Source organism: Homarus americanus, unplaced genomic scaffold (genome assembly GCF_018991925.1).
Source record: "Homarus americanus isolate GMGI-L3 unplaced genomic scaffold, GMGI_Hamer_2.0 scaffold32063, whole genome shotgun sequence".
NCBI lineage: Eukaryota > Metazoa > Arthropoda > Malacostraca > Decapoda > Nephropidae > Homarus > Homarus americanus.
The window spans coordinates 443,923-469,997 of NW_024753223.1; the positions used below are offsets into that span (position 1 = coordinate 443,923).

Below are 26,075 nucleotides of genomic sequence, written 5' to 3' on the forward strand. Positions count from 1 at the left end.
CACCTTGTATCTGCCAATGACACCTTTATTTAATCACCACTACTTGGCATCTAGCATTGATTTGATTCTTCTGATCTAGATAAACATTTTACACATGCTTCCACGCTTTATTTTTGTAATGAGATTAAATCCTTTTTTTTTTTGTAATAATTGAAGAATGTAATGATATTGCTTTGTTTTCACTTCATTACCTGAGATGTGAAATAGCTCTTCCTTTTTTTCATGAGAATTATGTACAGTTGGGGGACTTTTCTAACTGTTACAGTCAATGTTGTCAATTCACACTGTGAGGTCTGAACCCCGGGCGTATCGACTCGTGTATCCGAAGAATTCACCTAATCTTTGGAGTCTTTGTATTGTGTCCTTTTACGACTTTCATGACCCAGCAAACATGAACAGCTCCTCGTGAAATATATTATCAGACTCCTGAATAAAGTCAGGTCGGGTAGGGAGAGATTTGTGCATTTGACATCTTTTGTCATGGTTTTGGTTTTCATAGTGGTAGTAAGAGTGGATTATATTATATAAAGATTATAATATGTTGTGTTTTTTATGTTTCTTACCATAGAGTTCGATACCTTCACACTGGTTACTTACAGGAGATTATGGCGTATCTACGTAGAAGTTCACTCCACCACCCGACATTCCATGATTTATACTTGATAAATGATGATTTAATGAATTCTATTAATTTCCAACATCCATTTAAGTTATTGGTTATACTATGTCATAACCAATCAGTCATTACCTTTAGTAATAATAAGATAGGATCACAGATACGGGCAGATAATTGCACTTACATTTATTTGTCAAGCTTCCATACAATGATTTACAATTTGCATGGATATATGAGTCACTCACGTTCACGCTGTAAAAAAAATAATCTTCTTAAAGAGGGAAATTTCAACTTGGGGACACATGTGATTACTCTACTATGGGTATGACTTAACAGAGCCTTAATTCTTCAAGTGATACATTTACTGTCGGCCTGGATTGCTCTTGTTGTAACCAGGCTTCCACACAAGAACTTCTTTCCACGGCAATAACAACAAAAAGTACTCTTGGGTTCCCACACATAGTCTCGCGTCACTGACAGTCACTGTAGAAGGTTGTCGTGGCAAGGAGAACTGGTAAACGTGACTTGATTAACCACTTAGGTTCAGTAGGCCCGCCTGGATTGCTCTTGTCGCAACCAGGCATCCACACAGGATATTTCCACGGGGATAACAAACCTAGGTTAACACACTTAGTCTCGTGTCACTGACGGTCCACAGGACGGAGTGGCGGTGGAGGACTCTGTGTGGTGTCCCGTTCCCTTCAGGAGGGAGAAGGTGGGGACGACGTCTTAACTAACCCATGGCCTAGGGGATACTACTTAAAATGAGGTTTTTGGGTGTGACACGCTGAACAGTACAGCACTGTCTTACCGGCCTCCCCCTATAGGCTGGCTAACATACCACAAATGGAAAATATATGTCCCAGTTATGCCTCGCCGGGCGCCTTATCTCTAGTAAAACAAACTTTGGAGTTGGTTGCGTGGGTAAGCCTAACGCAACCTATGACACTTTATACCCTACAAAACACTCCTAAAAGGTGGTTGGATAACTTCGTCAGCAACTGAGAGTGCCCAATGCCACATTGCTGTTAATTTTTGATATATTTTTTTTATTGTTTTAATTTTGGGTTACCGTACTCTGTCAGAAAAAAGTGGCTACAAACATTCCAGCAATCCCACAGGGTGTTGTAATCATGTTTCATGAAAATAGGTAAAGCAGTCTTCTGACCTCCTTACAGACGTGTGCTTTGGATTATGAGGCAATCAATGGCAATTCGAAGGGTTCAACAGTACATTGTTGTTATTTGGGGGAGGGGAATATCATATTAAAAAGCAAAATGTGATATTTTTTTTATGATCAAATGACCTTTATTATCCCTAGGTAAAAAAATTCAGTAATGTGGCATACCTGTATCATAGGCAGAATCTTGATGAGTCACTCAGTTACAACTAGCCCTAATTTTCTCTTTGTTATCATGGATTGTACCGATAGTGCAGGTAGCCAGGCCCAAAGTTTTGGCAGTGTAACTCAGTTTCCTTCCTGGTCAAACCTCCTTAATTTTGTTTCTGAGGTAATAAATACCCTTTCATGTTCTCTTAGCATCACTGCTAGCACTTGCACTTAATGGCCTCTTTCCACTCATCTTGAATAAGAATGCACAATAAAATAGTACAGTACCTGTAATACAGTCAGAAAAACTGAGGGAAAGATGAACATTTGTTAGAGATTCAAGTGTACGGAAACTGTTGTTGTTGTTGTGGGACAGCTGGTGCCCTTTGGCTACCACAGATGAATCCACATGAAATAAATGTAAATTTGTTTTTCAAATTTGTGGTTAAGATTTTTTTTTTTAACAGCTCTGCCATATATGACATTATTAAATGTAATTTCCTATTGTTGCTACTAGTTCACTGATATTATTCTTTGTGAGAAGAATGTATTTTTTAACTCTCACTGAGTCAGTGTTGAGCATCACATGTTGCCTAAGACAAAATAAACAGATCATCAGGTAGCCATTCCCTAGCTCTCCAGAACACTAAAATAGTGTTCTGGAGAGCTAGGGAATGGGCAGCCTGGTGACTCTTGCTGACCAAGCCCAGTCCCCCGTGCTATGAATTTGTTTTATTCAATTGATTTTCTCGGTTATCTATTCATTTACGGACTTACTTTTTGCTCTTGGAACAGGTCTATAAGATTTTTTGCTGAAATATACAATATATTAATTTTGAGCATGGTTATGTACAGTACTGTACAAATAAAAAAACGGACACCTAGATATATTTTTGTGTTGAGGCAATCATCTTACTTGTAACAACTCCTAATGTTGTACGTTCACAGAAAAAACTGGATTGGCACGTGATGTAAACAATGGTAAATACGAACCTACTTTACCGGATGCCAGACCGTGAGTGAGTAAACTGTCCAGGCGGCGACTGGGTAACTGGACGGGCACTCCCACATGTATTGTACGAGTCAAGACTGTGATGACTAAGGGGTTGGAGACCGTTTTTTGGGGGCGCTCAGGGAGAAATATTAAATAACACAGTGAGAAAATCTTCCCTCTGAGTTTCACTATCAAACCATGTGTGACCCTGAGAGGTCCTTCAGTTCATCTAAAAATATTTTTTGCTTTAGAATGATGAACAAACAAGTCGATAAGGAACTTTGAATGTTACTCCGTATACAATTTTTTTTTAGAAAAGATCTATAAGTAACACCAGTTGACTTGGTCTGTTTTGAAACAAGGGGGCCGCAGTAAAAACGGGGGGGGGCAGTGCCTCCTGTGGCAACAGGAGGCACTGTAGCACTGTATATATTGTATCATGTTTAGTGAAATATTGTGAAATAATAGAGGTTGCTAAGATTTATAACATTTTCTCACCCCTTTTTTTTTAATTCCAGAAACTTTGGATAAATTTTCTATGAATGTGAATTTTTCATGTATGTCTAATTCATTCCTTGTTTTTTGGAATCCATTAATGTGAATTTCTTTAACACAGCTGCCATAACATATCTTGAAGGATGTATGCAATAGATATGGGATGAAAATGTCAAAAGTATTTTAGGAATTAGTTCCAGTCACTATTGTTGAAGGTAACCTAGTTATACAATCTGTAAGTTGGGTGATACAAATATACTTGATAGGGATGGTTCCTGAAAACACTATTGTAAATCAAATCATATTTGTCCTTGCTCATAGATTGGGAAATATGGCCCTAAAAAAAAGGAGTGTCCTCAACACTTCATCTCTAGATTTTTTAAACTATCTTAAACTCCCATTTTCTCCGTCACCTTGAATGCCTTTCTCTTTTGTCGGATCACCAGTATGGCTTCCGCCAGGCGAGATTTATTGGTGATCTGCTCCCCTACTGCACCTATCTTTGGTCATCCTCTCTTAGGGATTATGGGGACACCTTTGTTGTGGCCCTCGACATCTCCAAAGCATTTGACAGGTTATGGCACAAGTCTTTGCTTTCTAAACTTCCCTCTTATGGTTTCTCTCCCCCACTTTGTTCTTTCATTTCTAGCTTCCTTGAGAACCGATCCATGGCAGTTGTTATTGAGGGATCAATCTCTCCCTCTTTCTCTACCAATAGTGGTGTCCCACAGGGTTCTGTTTTTTCACCAATTCTCTCCTTCTTTTTATCAATGATTTACTTCACACTACTATTAAGTTTATCTATTCCCATGCTGACGATTCTACTCTTCACTCTTCTTCTCAGTTTTCCCTTCCCCCTAACTCTCAAACTAGATCTTTTCTAGAGCTGATATCATTTCTTCTATCATTGTGGATTTTGCAGCATCTCCGAATGGGGAGGTAGAAATTTGATCAAATTCAATAGTAAGAAAACAGTATTTACCAATTTCACTTTCTAAAATAGAAAATCTCCCACCAATCACATTTCAGACTGCAACTATTTTGCCAATTTCTAAAATACCATTTCCTCTAATATTTCTTGGAAGCCACACATCCAAAACATAGCTAGAGCTGCCTTCCGAAAGCTGTGAATGCTGTACAGATGCCATTGCTACTTCACTCCTGAGCAGTTGTTTCAGGTTTATAAGGGATTCATTAGTCCTAATTTGGAGTATTGCTCATATCTGGGGTTGTTGTTCTTCTGGCCAACTTTTATATAGATTGGAATAAAAGGCATTTCATATGATTTACTCTCCTCCTTTAGTCAATAATCTCTCTTCTCTTTCTCTTCGGCGCATTGTTGCTTCACTCATTCTCTTTTACAGGTACTCCAATGGACTGTGTTTGGTGGATTTGGCATTCAATGTACAGTCATTTCTGCTACAACGCCTGTTTTGTCAAGGCGAATTGGCTATAACGCGATTGATGGATATTTGTAAAACGCGAACGCTTGTTGGCTGTAACATGATTCCACTCGAACGTTTTAAGTGTACTGTCGCTTGGCGTGGGGTTATACAGTGTTTACAGTTCACGTTCGACATCACATGTTCAATTGATTCATGTGTTTTGTTTGTGAAGTGTTATTTGATAAGGGGCTATAAATTTCATCCTTTTTTTGCAAATTTAGCTGTTCCCATAAATACTGTATGAAAAAAAAAATAATAATGTTTCGCAGTGCAGACTAATAGCGTTTTACACCCGCGTGCTCTGTTTCCATCACACGATCAGTTGAAACATGTGGGTTGTTTTGAAGCATCCTCAGTGATTTTTGCTTACTATTTCTCCAATTTAATGGTATTAACTGTGAATATGGAAAAGAAGAATATCTCCAAGAAGCGTTCTGGTGATTGCATTCCCGGTGGTGATCGTAAAAGAAAGGCTATAACACTTGAAGAGAAGCTTGATGTTATCAACCTCAAAATCACCCTTCTCCCCCATCAAGTTATATTCATATTTTTTCAAGGTAAAGTGTTACATTTACTGTATGATCTCATTATTAGATATGAATGTAACATTTATTTAGACTGTGCTATCCTTTGTGTTAGGCTAACTACTAAATTTTTTTCGATTTCGAGTAATCTGCACCTAACCCTATTTTCTCCATAAGCCCTGTTATTTCTATTGCGCGAATTTCTACAACGCGAGGTTTTACAAGAACACAACTATCGTGTTGTAGCAGAACTGACTGTACTGCTGGCAAGGTCGTGGGTTTGTAACACTCATCTTGCCTGCGGTGCCCACCATTTCTGTGTGGATGTCGGTCACTAGAATAACCCGTTATAGTACATCCTTCTTTCCTCACACAGCCAAACTGTGAAATGCTCTGCCTTCTGTGTTTCCATCCTCTTACAATCTGTACCAGGGTGGGCTATGCCCTGTAAAAAAAAATAAACAAACGTTAACAGTACAGTAGAACGTCGATATAACCGAGATACGTTCCAAGAGAGGTCGCTTTAAACCGAATTCGCACTAAATCGAAGTGTTGTTTCAATGGAATAATTTATTTTGATACTTGAGAGAAACACAAAATACTAAAAAGACTGAGAGTCTACCCAGATGCACCTCAGCCCATATCCGAGAATAAACAAAACATTGTTTTTTGTAGTATTATGTTAAAACAAACACTTATAAATCAACACAGCTAAAATTAAGGGATGCGAAATGGTCTGTTTACTGGCTGAGAAGATGGGGGGGGGGGGGTTGGTGAGGTGATATGTTTGACAGTTGCTGCCAAGGTCTAGTGCTTACAAATTTATTTATCTGTCCTTAAGAGTGACTTTAAGTTTTTCTCTTATAAAATGTCACTGAACTGACATGGGAGAATATAATTAACATTGCTGGAATTCTTATAAGATAGTGATTAATTTGAATGTAAACATGATATAGCTCGCATTAGACATACAAATTTTAATTCTAATTTAAGAATTTTACTACAAAGAGCAAAAAATTTTATCTAGTGCAAAATATATGACGTTTATATTCAAATTATTCGCTGTCTTGCAAGGATTCCAGCAATACAAATTATATTCTCCAAACTTTAGTCTGTGACATTATACAGTCTCTCCTCGACTTCAGACGGGGTTCCGTCCCGACGACCAGATCGTAAGTCGAAAAGGTGAAAATAATACATAGAAATTCTAAAATGGGTCTCACATTTACTCTTGCCAGCCATTTTAAAGGGAATTACAAACGGAAATTTTGTCAGTACACAGCGCGATCACTAACAGCGGGACTCAAAAATACGTAATGTGAAAAATATTTTATACGACCATGGCCGTTGTATGTCCAGGTTGTTGTAAGTCGAGGAGAGACTGTATAAGATAAAAACTTTAAGCCTTAAACTCCAAACCCTGGCTGGGAAGGTGGGGATGGGGGGGGGTGGTGACAGTGACATGGTTGACAGTTGGTGCCAAAGGTCTGGTGAAGTATTTATTTGTTTATTTATGTCCTTTAGTTTGAGGTTATGTTTTTTGCTTATAAAATGTCACAGAAGTGACCGGGGAGAATATAATTTATATTGTTGGAATTCTTATAAGATAATGATTAATTTGAATATAAACATGCTATAGTTTGCACTTGACAAAAATTTTAGTAATCATTTAGTACATTATTTTGAGTACATGTACAGTACACCTTTGCCCTTAGGACAGTGTAGAGTGCCCAGAGAAACATTAGGCGCAAAATTTTAAATATGATGCGCCAGATTGACTCGTGCAAAATAGGAAAGATTCGCTTTAAATTAAAACGTAGTCCTTAATTGTGGATGTCTCTTTAAATCAATAATCTGAAATTGAATCGCTTTAAATTGACATTTTACTGTACTGGTATATGTCTGTCATTTTATTGCTATCTTCAATGCTCCATTTCACCCCCAAGTCTCCAACTTACCATATAAGTTATTGTTTTGCAGTGTCTTATACCACAAGGGGTATTACTGGTGTTCATTTCACCTATTGGCTGTCTTTCTTACATCTTCAAATAGGATAAAACACTTAAAAAATGAAGAAATTGTTAGAGCTGGAGCTGGATTTTAAAGATGTATTCGGCTTTTAACAATTTCATTATAACATGCTGATTGCTGCAGCCTGTCAAACTGCTTAGAACATACAAGTGATCGCGGGGCCTTCGTGCCCGGTTTGCCGTCCGGCTGACAGCATACAGCGAATGAGAGTGTGCCAAGTTCGTAGACTTGCATCGTTTTCCAGCGTAAATAAAATGGTTAATTAGGGTGTGCCAAATCCGTAGACTTGCATCGTTTTCCAGCGTAAATAAAATGGTTAATTAATGCCTTCCTAAAGAAACCATCGACATGGGACCAGGCTTGTTTCACTCTACGAATTTTTTTGCGATTTTTTCCACCAAGTTTGATGATAAACAATTGTGCCGTTTCAGCTGCCCAGAACAGACACACAGACAGACACACGGCTATTCCTATAGTATATTAGATGTACAGTGTTGTGGGTGCTACCTCGTGGAAATAGTGGTACTACCACTACTTGGGCCAAAATGTAGTGGCACTACCGCTGCAGCGTGCCACTGCTCTCGTCACCACTGCCACTTGTTACTTGAAGTTGAACATAGAACATTTATTTGTGGAATATTATTTGACTAAAGGATAACAAAGTTCACACCACAATTTCAAGTTATCACTGGAGATTGTTTCTCTGAATGTGAAGTTCTCACCAATGTACAGCCATGACACAGCATATCCTTGTCCTTCAGCTTTCTGTTCACAATTTATGTCTTCATCGTTTGATGTTGCACTGTTAATTGACTGTTGTCTACTTTTACATGTATAGTACTAGATTTTGGTTCATTCGGTTCTATGATGACTGTGAACAGAAACCTGTTTACTAATTTTTTTTCTTCCATATCCTTTAGACATTTTTGTATCTTGATAGTTCACAGGAAAGGCTATTTTGGTGGCTTCACTCTGGTCCAGTAGAGTTTGGTTTTCTCAAATGGTAAAGCTACTTTAGCTTCTTTGAGTCAAAGATTGAGGTAGAATGAGGTCTAGTATCTTTGTACTCAACTTTAGAAGTTACATGTATGGATATTATAAGGGTATCTTTGTTTAACCCTTGAAGGTCTGACATATCTCGGGAAGTCTCCCTTCAGAAACTGAATAGTAGGCTAAAATATGAAAATCATAAAATTAATTTTCTATTTCTATTTCTATTTCCTATTCCTATTGACTAACAAAATGTTAGTCAATAGGAAATAACACAATTATTACTGTACTCACCACCTATGGTTATTGGCGAGTCGGAGAAGTCGGCGAGACATCGTACCTCACCGCCCCTCTAGCAGTTGTCTCACATCTGGGAGTGAACAGTGGTGCACTACCAACTCACTCCATGTTCTTACAACTTAACAACACCTTCACATGGTTCCTTATTTTTACACTATATACAATACATTCACCACACTGTGGCTTGGAGTGGCACGGCTTGGGAGCTGGAGTTCTAAGTGGGTAATCCTGAGAGGTAGATGCACGACCTTCTTCCATGGTGGCAACTGTTATACTGATTATTTGCATAAGATGTGGTCAAGGAGAAGTGTGGGTGAGCGGGGATGAGCTATTGCCACAAAAATAGTTACTCTACTCACGCGGGGAAAAAAAAAAAATGAAGCGCTAGATTGATGACATCAGACCCCTACTATGTTGGGCACTCTGGGACGACGTCAGACCTTTAAGGATTAATGGTGGGTTAATGAATAGTAGTGTCACACCTTTAACTGGTAAAATTATAATATACCTACTGTGGTTTACCTTGTTTTACCAAGAACACAAGAACTTAGGATAAATGTGTCTACAGGAAAGTTCTGCCAAGTAAGGTACTTTTTTCTAGATTTTTGGAATTTAGTCCCAATCATTCATGTCAGTGGTTCTGGGAATCCTGGGTTGTTAAACTATGGACATGTTTACTAGACAAGTCATCAGATCCATGCTTGGTTATAAAATGGGAATTCATATTTTTTTTTAATAATAATAATAATTAATGGTATATTGAAAAGTACAGCAGCCAAAGGCTGAAAATATGCATTTGACAAAAATTACTTCTAAAATATAATGACATTGGGGAGAGGGTTATTTAACAAAACCTTTCTGTACAAAAATGAGTCATGGAGTGAACATTCAGTTTATGTATGAATCACTGTTAATTTGGTGTTGTGGAGTATAACACATGGTTGTAGTACTTCCCTCCCTGGTGGTGTTGTGGAGTATAACACATGGTTGTAGTACTTCCCTCCCTGGTGGTGTTGTGGAGTATAACACATGGTTGTAGTACTTCCCTCCCTGGTGGTGTTGTGGAGTATAACACATGGTTGTAGTACTTCCCTCCCTGGTGGTGTTGTGGAGTATAACACATGGTTGTAGTACTTCCCTCCCTGGTGGTGTTGTGGAGTATAACACATGGTTGTAGTACTTCCCTCCCTGGTGGTGTTGTGGAGTATAACACATGGTTGTAGTACTTCCCTCCCTGGTGGTGTTGTGGAGTATAACACATGGTTGTAGTACCCTGGTGGTGTTGTGGAGTATAACACATGGTTGTAGTACTTCCCTCCCTGGTGGTGTTGTGGAGTATAACACATGGTTGTAGTACTTCCCTCCCTGGTGGTGTTGTGGAGTATAACACATGGTTGTAGTACTTCCCTCCCTGGTGGTGTTGTGGAGTATAACGTGGTTATCATAGTACCTCCTCCTCTGATGGTGTTGTGCGTAAGGTAAACATTGTAAACACACTGCTGACTGTGATAATAGCGGACTGTTTCCACTGACCATTTCACTGTTTCATCACTATATTCATTCCTTTTCAAGTTGAAGTGGTCCTCGGTTCTTGTACTATTTTTGTGGTGGGAGTTTGATGGCATATCCTGAGGGAGAGGAGTTGGAGGGAGGGAGGTGGAAGAGGGTCTACATTTAACCATTTGGAGCTCACTCACTGGAGTGTCCCAATAGGCATGTGTGTTTGTATGAGTTGGGAATTTAACCTCTTGGGTTCGAGGGTCCCTTTCTGCTGAATAAAATCATCTAGCATATGCCAGATAAAATATTAAAAGTGGCATCCTGTAATGAAGGAGTTAATGAGCAATTGAGTAAGGAGTAATGGTTAATAATAATTAACGGTTTATTGAAAAAGTTCTGCAGCCCGAAGGCTGAAAATATACATTAGACAAAAATGACTTATTACATACAAAGACATGGGGTGGGTGGGTCGTTTAACAAAAGCTTTCATAACTGAAAGGAGAAGGAACATGAATTGAACAAACAAATTATTATAGTTTACAGCTGATGGTCCGGGCTGGTCTCTTGCCATACTGTGTGAGGTCACATAGACCTCGTGGTGCAGTAACTCATCTGTAGGTGTTGATGTGAAGGACCTCATAGGGTCATGGAGGCACCGGGTGGTGTGGTGTTCACGTGGTGTAGTAACTCGTCCGTAGGTGTTGAGATGAAGGACCTCACGTGGTCCTGGAGACACCTTGTGGTGTGGTGTGGTGTCGTGTCGTGTCACAGTACCTCACTCTCCTTGGTGATGTTGTGTTATCTCGTAATCAGGTGCATAGCTGGCCCTCTGTTGTTCTCAGGGTGGACGGATTAGTACCTCCTAGTCAGAAGATGGTGGTCAGTTCCCAGGGGTGCTTATCTCACTGGTGGGTCACGGCTCTCACTGGTACTGTCTAGTGCTGAATTCACCGTTCACCACTTCTTTCTGAAACGAAATTGTCACTTTTGATTATGTAGATATCCTGGTGGTGAGGATGGGTCGGGGAGAGGGACTTGGGGCCGAACATGGCCAAGGGAAGCAGCTGCGCAGCAGTGCCTGATAGGTCTTGACCCTCCGGTGGTCAAGGATGTAGTGTGTGTGTGTGTGTGTGTGTGTGCGCGCGCGCATGCATTAATATATTAAGGAAAATGAATGAAGATTGAGAGGAAAGTGTAAAGTTGGGAGGAATTCGGGAGAGATTATTGTGGCAGTATTTGAACAAAACAAAACAGAAAACAGTTGAATATCAGGCTGCTACTCTATGATTCATTTATTTTCTAATTGCAAGAAAACTAACATTTGACCCTAAAAAGTAGGAATACTTAATTTTGTCAACCTGATTTTATTACAGTCGACAAGTTCTGTTTCTGAACCTGGCAGTCGGCCGCCATCTCACCATCGCGCTAAGTCAAGTCCTGATCCCATGGGCCTTCAGAGTGGTACTGGTAAGTCAGTTCTTAGAATTACTGTATAGTATTTAATATGATAATTTGACAGTGAAAATTTGGTTTTAATTTCATCACACTTTTATTATTAGGTAAATGAGCCTTAAGGGATATAAATGGGTTGTAGATTTTGTAGACCAAAAGATGAGGTTTGAAGCATAGTTAAGGAATATATTGGGTATATGATGGTTAAGCAGTATAAAGATTGCAATGTAGAGAAGTATTCATGGTTCATCAAGTCATGCATTGGTCAGTGGTTAGGTGATGGGGAAGAATAGGCTATAGTGATATACATGCAAGAGATGGAGAATGGGAGGGAAAGGAAATTCATTAGATAAGTAAAATATAGGGGAGGGAATGGAGAGAGAGATGTTGTAGCAAAAAAAATTATTGTTGAATGAATTTTTCAGGTGTTGCCTCAATAAATCAACATATTTGGTATATGCTTAAATATTTACATTTAGAATTACCTTTAAGCGTTAAACCAAGTAAGCTGTAAAATATTGGTAGTGATGAATAGGAATGGAATTTCCCTTTATGTCATTACTTCTTATTCTTATTGGAATAATTTCCTACTGTTTTTTGTTTCAGTATTTATACCAGTTTTTTAGGATGAAACCCTGACAGATAATGGGGACCAATTGTAAAATTGTAATTCAAATTATATTCTGTAAACACTGCAATATTTTCATGAAAAATTAAGGACACTTTAGTTTTTATTGAGAGAATAACTTTGTTGTCCAATATTCATTAAGAATGTGATTTTCTGTATCCAGTTTTCTTTTTCTAAATACTAACTAACTTTCTTAGTACAGTATCAGCTTAGAATAGCTGATATTTTAAATTTAAAATAAGTTGACACTCCAGTCAAGTATACTGTAGAAAGGGCATGAATGTGAACAGTGACCTCATATGAGCACAACAGTGAGGAAACTGTATAAATATCCAGTTCATATATGAATTAGGACTGAAAAACCTGCTAACACAAGCTGGTGTCACATTAGAAATCTGGTACAAGCTGATTTTTTTTATTCATAGTTTTTTAGTGACCCTGTGGACTGGATTACATCTTGTGAAGGGTCAGATCCAACCCATGGGCTGCCTTTTGCCTATCCCAGTCCTTGAGAGAGCCAGTTTCTTTACAGTATGTAATGCTTTAAGTCTCACCAAAGCCAATTATTTAGTTACAAAAAATTTATATTTCTTTTTTAGGTTTCATGAGTGCGAGTGACTCTGTCATTGATGTAAGTACTATATCAGCGCCAACTGGAAGTCGTGGCAAGGTTTCCTCTGTATGTAGTGAAGATATATTTGCACAGGAACCTCCAGGAACTCCACCTCCACCTTATGCTTCTAGTTCAACAATCCATCTTTACCCCTCGGATGAGATGGAGGAGAACTATTCAACCATACTGGATGATGTGAGTTCTAAAATTGTACAGTAACTCTTGATGTTAGTATGTGTTATTATGGTTTTTACTAATATGTGTATATATATACTAAGTGAATTTAACAGGATATAGTGTAGATATATTTTTATATAACTGTAATATGAAAAAAAATAAAGCAACAGTTTTGTTTCATATTACAGATATTGCTCTATGTAAAAATAAAATAGAGGATTAACTTTTAAATATAATAATGCATATGAGGAACTCATGTATACCTGTATACTTAACCTAAACCACGGTAGGTAGGGTTAATCTGAAGATCAGCCAACCCACTCAAGCCCCCTTGAAAACAGAAACCACATTTACTATTGATGGCTGGGAATGATAATTTCTGAAGCTGCACAGTAATGCTGAGCCTACTCTTCACTTAAAATATCTGGTCACAGAGCAGGAATGTGATGCTGTGACCCCACAACATTCAATGGTAATCATAATTTCTCAGAACCCATTTTTAGGGCTTGATTTGCTCTAGGTGGGCTGATTGATCTTCAGACTAGCCTCAGGCATAGACATGAGCTACTTTTTCCAGGCTCAATCATGAAATGGGATATCAGAATTGATTACTCCTTCCTGTGGCCTATTAATCATTGGTTAAGTGACATGTGAGATCACCTAGTTTATCCTACCTAGTCTTGGGGGCCTATATGTAATTTGAAATAGGAGCACTGCATTTAAAATCATTGCAATGTTGTAAATAACTACTTCCCATACATACCATGCTTTTGTATTTGTAGCAAGGTTTTAACGGGAATCTAGTGGTTGCTTCAAAAGCCAGTGAGCCATCAGATATACCAGAACCTGATCAGAATCTCTAAACTCAGCCTGTAAAACTCTGCACAACAGTCAACAGTTTCCCATTTACCCCATACAATTCTAATACATCCTGCATTATACAACACATCTTCCATATACCTGCTTGTTGACATCATTGTTTATGTGTGTTGCCAGCACTTTCAGCACTCCTCATGGAGCTTGGGGTTAAACTAACTTAGTCTTTGTTATATGGACAGTCTTTACATTTGCTCTGTAATCCTTGGTCAGAATTACTTTGTTTGATGGTGATTTAGCCATTTTTATTCACCATACAAGTGTATTTATTTTAGAGAAGGATGCTGGGGTGACTTGTCTCAACCAGTTTTCTTGAGCCCTAGCTATATTCAGTATTATATTTTTTATTAAAAGTAAATTGTGATTGACTTCACTGTCCATGCAGTAAGTGAACCAGAAAGTGGATTGCAGTCCTACCAATTGATTTGGTTATGTGTACAATTAATTGATAAGGTTTCAAACTCCTACTCACATATATGTTGATATTTTTGTGCTATTGTTTCTTTAGGAAACAAATTTTGGAGAATTTTAAGAAGGATCTTGTCACATCCTATTGAAGAAGCTCATAACCCCATAAAAGATGATTTTTACTGCAGATTGTGGTGCTAGACTGTAACTATTAATATTTTTCATAGATTTGAGGTGAATAAGGTACTTATGATTAGCTCCTTAATACAGGCCCTCCTTAATCCTCTTCCCAGCTAGTTTGAAGTGTTGCAGGTTATTTGACAATTGACTGATAAACCATAATGGAGTATGAAATACCATTTTTGTGGCTGTGGGGAACATTCTCAACCATCTCTTTTTGTGTTTCTTTATCAATAGGAAAGTGTGAGGTTCTTTTATGGATCCCATACTTAATTTGGTGAGAGTTTAGGAGGCAAACTAATTAGTTTAGGGTTAAGTCCCAATGAATCTAGATTCTCTGGCTCAAAGCAATCACTAGATCAGGTTTAGAACTTCCATTATAACTGATTTGAATGGGAGAGTGAGTGGTTGTTTACAGCTAGTATAGTGAACCAGAATGAGCAGTATATCAATTAAAAAATATTTGGTGCTCAGAACAAACCAGGCTCTACCAGGGGGTGTTTGGATGGTTGATATCATAGTTTACTTTACTCTTCCTCTTGGCCATGAAATGAGACTTTATTCTTCAATGGTATTTTGTGAGTTATTAAAGGTGCATTAAGAGACAGACTGTTCCTTCCATGTAGAAGAAATTTTAAATTTTAGTAGATGACACAGATATCATTTATTTGAGCAGGTTGTAGGAAATAAACATTAAAGTTTCCTGTTACTCTATGTTAATAAAAAAATTACCGAGACAGTTTAAACTAACACCTCTGTCTTTTTTTGAAAACTTAGAATTAATATATCATAAAACATAAGCCTAATATTCCTCTTAAGGTTTCCTTAAATGCCTGTTATTATAATTATAATTAAAAAAGTGAAATGTGCATTATGACTTGCACATGCTAATGTACATTGTGTTTAACACTTACCATCTGCATAACTGCTTTACTCACACATGAGGTAACTGAGACAGAAGATTAGTTTACTGCATTGTCCTCTCTATCAAAGATGTTTGTGCCATATACTGTACTGTAAAACTAACCCCAAACATCCTGATGTCGTATTATACTCAAATTAAACATTTACTGTAAATCATCTGTTTCTACAGTATCCAAGTTTGCAGTTTCAATTTACAGTACTCCAAGAAACCAATTATTCCATAGTTTCCAGTTCAATGCTGCCACTCCTTAGACTATAGATAATGCCAGTTGTGGGTATAAAACATAATGCATTATGTACAGGTAATCTAATTAAAAAAATCTTTACCATAAAGGATATGAAGGAAAAGTTCAATATGAAACAGAACGACAGGTGTGAAAGGCAAAGAGATTGGTCATTAGCTGTGTATCACACAGAGGACATAAAGCACTCACACAAACACCATGATGTTTCTCTGACCACTATAAACCCATGCTCTCTCTCTCTCTCACACACACACACACACACACACACACACACACACACACACACACCTCTCTGCCAGTTATATGTTTGAGGTGTTTTTAATGAAAGACCCAAATCTTTAATTGTGAGCTCAACTGTTCCCACAAAAATTAGGTACATTTTCCATGATTAATTCTCAACCATTTTGCAGGGCATTATAAAAAAAGTTTCCTTCATTTATTTTAGATTTTTTTAGTTAGTTACAAATTGGCATAATCATTTTGTGTGTGCCAAAGAGAAGTTGTTGTGCTTTTGGTAAGGTATGTCATTGGTCAAAATAATATTTGTATTGTACATTGAAATTGGTTCTTGAATGGAAATTGTATGCTGTAGTGAACAACTTTAAAATTATTACTAATTAAAGATTTTCTGTCTCAGCTAGCAGTCATATGTTCCCTGGTAAACCTAGTTATGTCCTGCTGTGCTTAACTAACTGCCTTTCCATTGGTATCTGTTGGGTAGTGTGATGGTGGGGGAGAATTTCCACCTTCAGCTCCCCTTCTCCCTTCCCCTCATGGCACCTCTTTACCGAGCCGACCAACCTTACCAGGCCTGCCACCCAAACCAGGCTCACATCATGTCAGCCCTTTCTCTTCACAAGTTACAAGCCCTACCAGCCCAAATGGACAGGTAACATGACAGTCCTGGTTTTTCCATTTACCCTTTTTAAGGTCAAGGAATGCAACTGGCAGAATAAGTTACTTTATTATTTGGTAAACTGAATTCTGTTTAGAGGTCAGTGCTGTTGCCATGCTCAAATGTGTAGTTTTTTCCTTGTAGGCCCTTAAAACATATTCCCCTTCCATTACTGAAACACAAACATATGCATGATAATAGTTTATAAATAAGTAAATTTTAAATGCTCTACTGTGATTGAATTTGAAAAGAAAGGAAAAAAAAATAATCAAAATCATCAAGTTGGCACCTTCCATTTTAGGGTACAATATAAGTACAGAATAATCTATGGCATTTATAGGATGTTCCATTTAAATAGAATTGTAGGGAGTAATAATTACTGAAAAGGTTATTGGTACTGTACTTTTATGATGACCCAAGGCTTTCTGACACACTGGGGGTCTTTGTGCCCAGCCAAATGTTGCCTGTGCTTGCCACAACTTGAGATGTAATCATTGAAGTCAATAGGCCTTTCCAAGTCATGGCGGGAAAGGATGGCATACATATACGTTAGCTGCAATGCTCTACGTCCGTGCACGCCAGACCCCCTCTTTATGCCGTGGTTGAGTTCTGCGACAACACAATGGAAATACGATATAGTGAATACTTAATCTTATGGGGGAAAATTAGATATGTTCCACAACTCTAAAAGTCAACAGTAATGCTATAAAAGTTGTGGAAAAATCATTACAATACTCTAAGATGGGTTAGCAATAAAGATAATATTACTATCTATAAAACTATAAACTAAGACATGAAGGGCATGGGTGTTTGTGTGGAAAGTGAAAGTGTGTGGAGTGTTGTCACACACACACACACGCACACAGTGCCACATTTCACAACTATTTCTGGAGCATTAATGCGATAAAAGTTGTAGAAAAATCATTAAAATAGTCTACTGTAGTGCACCATATCTTCTACAGAATACATAAAGGGAATCTTTGCCACATGAAATGGATTTTGGGTAGAAATAGGGTCGCCACATAAATGCAAATTCGCATATAGTGAGTGCTCATAAAGCGAGGGTCCAGTGTATATGTACGTTGGCCACATGTTAGGGGTTTAAGATTTGGAAGTGTTGGCTGCTAACTTCAGAGTGATGTACGGGTACTCTATGAATAAAGTGCTCCAGTATTTGAAGACATAATTGGGCTTTAGTGAGGGCAATAGAATACCATAAATACACTCTCAGAGAAGATAGCATTACAGGTTGACAATCCCTTATCCGAAATCCTTGGGGACCAGAGGCATTTCGGATTTCGGAATTTTTCGGTTTTCAGAATTTTTTTTTTTTTTTTTCTTTAGCCCAACCGGGCACAAGTCACTGACCCACATTGGGGCCTGGGGGGGGGGGATATAATAATAATAATAATAATAATTCATAGGTCTAGGTCGTGTTTCTCACTTTTTATCTTTTTTTCATTCTTGTATTTCTCTATTATTATTATTTTATTATACAGTATTATTGTTATTATTATTATTATTATTATTATTATTATTATTATTAATTTTATTATTAGTATTATAAGTATTATCATTTTATTTTAGTGTATTTTTATTATAAATTTTATTTACTATGAATAATTATTATTATTATAATTAGTATTACAATCACATCTTCGCTCCCCCAGACCCACATCGGGGCCTGGGTGGGCTAATCCCTGTTTAAAAAAAAAAAAAAAAAGTTTTGTTCCACAAAAAAAAACTTTCGGTTTTCAGAGCTTTTCGGTTTTCGGAATTTCGGATAAAGGGTTGTCAACCTGTATTAATATATTTATTTATTTACATCTCTAGTCAGTTGAGTGTGCTACAATGCTATCACTCGGCAGCTCAGTGAACGAGGATGAGTTTGGTAAAATTAAATTAGTAAAAAATGCCACCACTCGGATTTGTTCAGATTTTTTTTAGTTTTTGGATCACTGATGTTAGGGTTTTTAAGTGCAACCTGTACTATGAATAACAGCACCAATAACCTTTTCAGTTCTTATTACTCTCAATAGTTCCATTTAAATGGAATACCCTGTACACCAGAACAATGTTTTGATTTCCATAGTAAGTGTCACCAGCCAACTTTGCTCGTAATAAGCCTGTTAGAATGTCCTAGTGCAGTCTTTCCAAGCTATTAAATTTTTCTGTAAAACAAAGTAATTATTTTTTTCTTATGGAAAATTTTTTCACCTTGAATTTCTTAGGTCTTTTTGAACGCTATTTTCGGCCCCAAAATGAAGAAGACAGCCAGATTCTTGTTCAATTGGATTAGATTCGGGCTGCTCCAAATTTTCTTTTTCACTGTTTTTTCTTGTTAATGTGAAGCACTGTTAGTGTAAAGCATTGTTTGTATGTAGTATATCAAATGGTAAAATTGTGCCTGTTTTCTCCATGGTTAATACTTTAGCTATGATTTTAAGTACCATACTGTATGCTTAAACTCTCCAGGTTCTATGCTTTGTGTTTCCTATTGTGATGCATCCTTCATCTATTGCATTTTTGTTGCTTTCGTAAATGAAAGCATTGAAAGGTTCTTGGTTAGGAATGCACATACAGTAAAACCCCACATAATGCAATAAAGTACAGTCAGTCCTCGACTCACAACGGGGCTAGGGACTGACGACCAGGTCATAAGTTGAATTGGTTGTAAGTCGAAAATGCAAAAATAATACTTAGAAAATCTAAAATGGGTGTCTCTTTTTCTTCTCAGCACCACAAAACTCTCACTTTTAAGCTTGCCAGCCATTTTAAAGTGAATTACAAACAAAAATTTTGTCAGTACACAGCGCAATCACTAATGTTGGGACTCGAGAACTCTCCCTTTTCTCTTGCCAGCCATTTTAAACAAAAATTTTGTCAGTACACAGCGTCGGGACTCAAAAATAAGCATTTTGAAAAAAAAAAATTTACTACTTCGGCGGTCGTATGTCCGGGTGGTCGTAAGTCGAGTAGGTCGTAAGTCGAGGAGTACCTGTAGTTGCATTCTTGGAGAATGTCATATGTAATGAAATCAAATCATTTGAAGCATTCAATCATTAGGTGATGGGCAGTTAATTTTCTCCTCACTTATTCTTGAAAATTATATTGGGTATTTTTCATTTATCTGATAATGAGCAGCATTAAATTCCCTCACTAATTTCACATTGTGAAAGTTATGGCATTTTTAACACCCATCTACCCCAAAATATGAGTTGAAAAACACCCATAACACCTTACAGCTTGGCCCAGTAGTCTGATGGTTACAGTGACGAGTCTGTCCTGGCTACAATGCCATGATTAATCACTATTATATCAGTAAACACTAATAATAACGGTAAATCCAGTGAAATATGGCAGGGAAGGAGGAGAGTTATAAGAGCAGACGACGCTCAACTAGCGGTCACTCGACTCACTCACTCTCCTTACTCGTACCCATTGCCAGGTGTACAAACGGAATACATATGGGAGAAATACATATCTTGTAGTCTTTGAAGATGTTGACAGCCCAGGCACAGTGATAAACAAATTATATAAACCCTGCATATACCTACAATAACATAATAAGAAACATTGTATCATTACTGGAGTGAATGAAATAATATTCCCTCAAACAACAACTGACAACTCCTTTTATGTTTACCACCTTGGGCACCTGTGTCCCATGCGCTGACATCTTAGTTACACGGGCCTAAGATGATCATTACTCTGTTTTGGGAATGCTTCTTAGGGAGGCTTCTTAGCCCCCAGAACCACCAAATTTTGTCTGAATCTTCCGAAATTCAGATTTACCAGGTCCGAATCTTTGAGGGTTCACTGTACTGCTTCTTGGAGAAATCACTTCTTTTGAAGGCATACTTAGTGGGGATTTTACTGTAACATGAATAAACCTTTCAACATTAAGGTGAATCATGACTGTAAATACATTTTTATATTTCTTTGCTTCTAACACCACTTATAATGACTATATCCTTTCCTTATTTTCTGTGTATATGGAATGTTCTTTACATCTAAAGGCTGTAATTATATCCTCCTTGGAATGTATTGATCTGTCAATGCTGACCCAATTGTATTGCAACAAGAATGTGTATTTGTATATAGTAATGCTGTTCCAGAAGCATTCTTCCCTGTGGAAGTGTCCATTTAATAATTACTGTACTGTACTTTAACAAGTACTGTAACCGATTTAAAATATAATGGTGAGCTGTACATAATATAACAATTGAAATTAATATATTAGGGAGTATCAAGAAAATATGAAAATGATAATCTGCTATTCTTCAACATTTTACACAATTATATTAGGCATAATGTAGATTTCTTTAAAAACAGTTTCAACCCAATGAAACAATATTACAGAATGGTCAGAGGAAAGATAAAACACATCTGCAGTCTATCCTTTCATTCACTATCATAAATTTCATTCTTACTGGTATACAGTATTATGAAATACAGGGTATCCATATATGATTACCCTGATTAAAGCACGGTCTACCACTGTGTTTAGGGTAATATATATTTCACAACAGCAAAACCTTACGAATTATGAGTGACTTCGAATTTGAGGGGTATGAATTATGGGATTTTGCTGTAATGTATAAATTTTGAATTGCAGTATTATCTAAATAAGAAATAGGGTAGTTAAGCATGTAGAATTAATGAATTGTTTATGTAAAACTAAAAAGTGTAAGGTAATCAATAAATAAAACTGAACTTAAAGTTAAGAAGATGCGCAATTATACTGTAATGAGACCGATGATGGATGCAACTTACAGGTACTTGAACTTGATTACATATCCAACAGATCCACATCTTATCCACTAAACATCCACATCATCAGGGGCAGATCCGTGAATATCAACGGGGGAGACATGGCAAGCACAGCAAGCCCCCTAGAAAATTTTGTGAAATCTGACCAATAATATGGGTCATTTTGGGGCCATTTAGTAGCCAGGTGCACTTGATGATATTAGATGATATTCGAAGTCATTAGTAATTACTTTTTATTATACAAAAATGCCTGAGTACAATACTGCATTAAAGAAAAAGTATTGGAATTTTCTGATGAATCCCAGGACCCCACCTGGATCCTCCCTGATCATCACTGAACACCAACATCTTATCCACTACACACTCACACAGTCATTGAAGCTTATATAATAATCATATTTTTTTTTATTTCCTATGCGGTAAGGAGAAAGGGGGAAATTTACTCCCATAATTTTTGTGTGTTAATTTAATTACCACCTAATCATACATGTTATAAGAAAACCCAAAAAATCTATCTATCTCTTTAAAAAATAAATGTTTATTACATATTACAATGCAATTTGATAATGATTATAGCATGTGTACGAGAATTTGTTTTCAGTGCCTTTCTCTGAGATTTTCAAATTTTCTTAATTAACAACAAAAGTATAATCCATAGCCAAAATTCGATTGCACCATTGGAAACCTCACAATTTTCTGCATCTAGTGGTATAAGGAGCATAGTTTGACCTGGGAATTTTTTGAGCTAGGAAGTGGGAAAGATGTTTTTGGATTTTTGTTTTGCATTAGGAGCCAAAAATTAGTGTTTTATAGTTAGTTTTCTCTTATTTTTCTTTTACCTTATATAAAAGCCCAAGCTATTCTGAAGCCAAAAGTATCAAATTAATCCCAAAATAACAATTCCTTGGTCTAAATACCAGTGCTTAAAAAAAGGGTTTTCCATGTATAAAGGGCATAACTCTGGAAATGAAAACCAAGATTTCCCCTACATAAGAAGGTAAAGTAAAGTCACTAATATTAGTGTTATTATTTTTATTTCATTATTATTATTACAGTTCTGTATTTGAATGCAGTATTTGAGATAGTTTAGGAGGGATTTAGTAGAGGGTTTGGTACTGTAGTGAATTAGTTCAGTATACAGGTACTGTAATAATATTGTTTTGCTCTAGTATTCCACATCAAAGGTTTAAATAAGTACTGTACTGTATCTGGCTTACACATGGCACTAGAGACAACCCAGCATTTTCTTGATATTTCCAGTGTATCAGTTTCTTTTGTTATATTTTGCCAATTTATTTATTGTAATTTAAGTCTGTTTAGTTATGTAATTAGGAATGCTGTACTTTATGAATTGGTTGTTTATTTACTTTTTTATTTTATTATTAATTATTATGTTAAATTATAAAGTAAGTAATCTTTGTAGTTGTTTTTAAACCCCTACTCCTCTTGTTAGTGTATAGCCAAAATAATGAATTGGTTTACTTGTTTTTGTAATATCACTTCCTTTATTTAATTATAAATAGGTTTAATAATGGACAGTATGTAGTTATGCTTTAAATGCCTTATCCCTGTTCAATTGTAATTAAGTTTATTAACCTGTAGTTGTATTTCTGATGATATTTCTTTAAGTATATTGTAAATAATTTAATGAATTTATATAGTGTGTGTTTATAATACAAATACTACTCTCTTTTGCTCTGTCATATACCAGATGCTTTCCAGTACAAATGCAATTGGACTCTGCCCAACACAACCCATTCTTAGTATGGAAGATGAAGAGTTTTCTGACACTGAAGTTGTAAGTATAAATAGTAAAAAAATTTATATCAGGGGGAAAGGTTTGTTTGTAGGTTTATTTGAGAAGGTGGATGTGGTGCCCTTTTCTTTCTCATTTTATATTTGTTTTGCATCACTTTCCTCTGTTAAAACCCTTTTTGAGGTTCCTGTGTCCCCTGATGCTTCTTACACAAAAGTGAAAGAGAAGTATAATGATAATTGATAATAGAAGTATAACTAGAAATCTCAGCCACCAGCCATTTTGTTCATACATACTTTAGAGTACAGTATATCACACAAGGATTACGGGAATATTAAAAAAAAAAAATAGTGATTTATTAGAAATTTAAACTGATGAGCCACAAACAAAAGAAGAAAGTTGATATTTGGATATTGTTTCTGCTGTTTCTTTGGGGGTAGATTTTGGTTTGTTAAGTTACTATGTTTTCTTATATTAATTGATAAAAGTGTCATATCTGGACTGGTTTATTTATTCTACTTTGTGCTGCCATTAGATAAATTGACATCTGTCATGATCAGTTAAATGCGATTTATTCTGTTATACAGTAGTAACAAACATAAGTGACATGCACATGTATTTTTACTCTTTTTCATTGCAGCTTGAAGACCACGGCCCATTCCGGGCTTTGAGTAAACTATGGAACCATAACGCTTATCTTGCTGTCTTTATGAATTATGTCATCTCAAATTGTGACTCATCCAGTTTGGTATGTATTGATGTGCACCATTTATGAGTTGCTGTTGAAACTTTTCTGTAGATAAAACATTCACATGTTAAATTTAGAATTGTTAGGAAGAGCATCATCTCAAGAGTCTTGTGACTCGTACTATTTTGAATGGTATTGTAGGATGTTAATAATTATCCTGTGGGGGAGTTATTAGGGGAAGGCAATTTCTCAAAAGTTAACCCACAGATTGGTTTTAGATTTTTAGGGTTGAAGGACTTTTGGTTCATAGTTAATGTATATAAGGAGGTGTAAGGTGACTGGACTTTCCTCCAATTTATTCACTCTGACTGCTGTTATAGATCTCCTTTTTAATGTTGTTCACCTAACATAGTACAGTCCTAAGGTTATCATCTGGTTTACCTGCCATGCACCTAAACACATTTTACCAATCTTTTATTTCCCATTCTTTCAATACAGTATATCCATACTGTACCACCTTAACTAACTAATTTGCCCTCTAAATTTCTGTTTTTCAATGTATTATGTGTCCTCCCACAAGGTTTTTATTCATTCTAAGTTTCTTCTTTTTTATTGCAATCAAAGTCCATACTTTACACTTAATATTAATTCCTGTAGATCTACAATGGAAACATTCACAAGATAAATCTTGATAAAACCACAGAAAATGGAAACACTGGAGCATCTTCAGAGGCAGTGTTGACTCATTCAGTGCTATATATTCCCCAGTTTTTCTCATTTAACAGTTCTTCCTCTGTTCATTTCTTTTCACCTATTATTTCATTTACAATGATTGCCATTGTGTCTCCAGCCAAGCTAACCCTTTCTCCCAGCTCCACTTTTTTCATTACCTGACCAAGTGAATCTAGTGCTCACCAACTATCTGGTTCAAGCCCAGGACACTTTGTTTCACCTAACTGTACAGTTGTGTAGGTTGTCCCTGTTTCATAATTAAACTAAAATAAATCTATTTGTGGCGTGGAAAGAAAATCACAGACTTTCAATTGCCACCTCTTTGTGAGATTGCCAAGTTTCCACCTCCCTCTACCCTCCCATACACCACCTCCCTCCCTCATTGCCTGGTAAATTCTATTTGTCCACAACTACTGTATATCTAACCTTACATTTGGAAATATGAAGTAAGTCAAGTGTAGTGATGGCCATTTTCACTATAATCTTGACTGATCTCAGTCAATAAGATTTACATTTTTTTTATTCCACCACCAAAACAGTGCATTCTATAAATGTCAGCCGACTTGCCTCCCATTTGCATGAAATGAATGACAGCAACCTTGTATAGTTCCTGTGTATACAGGGAAGGTGATCAAAATTAATGCAAAAATTGAGAATATTGGTTCAATAAAAGAAGGTTACATGGGTCAAAGGTTTAAATTTAAGAGTGTCGGTGAAAAGTTTATAAATAACGACTTTATGGCATATATGGATCAAGTAAAAAATATTAGAATAGTTTAAATGTGATGTCGGATGTATTAGAAATGTATGGGGTAAATGGGAAAGTGTTGACTTTTGTGCAGAGTTTTACAGGGAGAGTTAAGTATGTGTTGAAAGAGTGTGTCAGGATGAGTTAGTGAGAGAGTTGAAAGCAAGAGTAATTGAAAGGGGTGCATGTTTATTGAATAATGATACTGAATGCAAATTGGAGTTCATTCATCTGCTGTGTACTGATTACACTGCTCTAGCTGGTGATTTGGAAGAGATGTTACCATTGTTAATGAATGAGTCAAAGTAGGAATGACATGATGATGGTGGGTGTTTCTGTGTGTTGTGAAGAACAAGGGTACAGTACCATAGTAGAACACATTTAATACAGCAGTGGAAATGAGTGAATAATTATGAACAGCGGGAGTTTTTAATCTTAATGCCACTCATTCTGCATTATATTGGGAAAAGGTTTAAAAGAGAGTAAAATGCACTTATTTTGTCTCTGTTGTAGTGTTTAATTACTTTATTTATACATAATGTTTTGCTTACTGTAGTGTTTCACCCATAGAATTATTCTTATACTGTACATACTATTTTTTTTCCAGTTCTTTTACGTAATAACGCACCTGTACAAGGAAGGAGTTGGGAAGGAAATGAAGAGATGGGCATATGAAATTACTTCTAGTTTTTTATTACCTGGAGCAGTAAGTATTTAGTGTGTTTTATTATTTAGTATTAGAAGCTATATTCATT

At 36.6% G+C, this 26,075-nt stretch overlaps 1 protein-coding gene across 7 annotated transcripts in view; it reads left to right on the forward strand.

Moving 5' to 3' along the window:
* Nucleotides 1-26,075, forward strand: part of LOC121855308 (rho guanine nucleotide exchange factor 11-like) — a 73,243-nt gene that overhangs the window by 32,674 nt on the left and 14,494 nt on the right. For 6 of the 7 annotated variants that reach the window (XM_042350196.1, XM_042350197.1, XM_042350192.1 and 3 more), the window contains 6 exons: nt 11,599-11,692; nt 12,905-13,113; nt 16,450-16,617; nt 23,108-23,194; nt 23,793-23,900; nt 25,928-26,026. In XM_042350196.1, coding sequence (XP_042206130.1) covers nt 11,599-11,692; nt 12,905-13,113; nt 16,450-16,617; nt 23,108-23,194; nt 23,793-23,900; nt 25,928-26,026 — 765 coding nt within the window. The remainder of the gene's footprint in view (nt 1-11,598; nt 11,693-12,904; nt 13,114-16,449; nt 16,618-23,107; nt 23,195-23,792; nt 23,901-25,927; nt 26,027-26,075) is intronic. The other variant, XM_042350195.1, reaches the window with a different exon arrangement.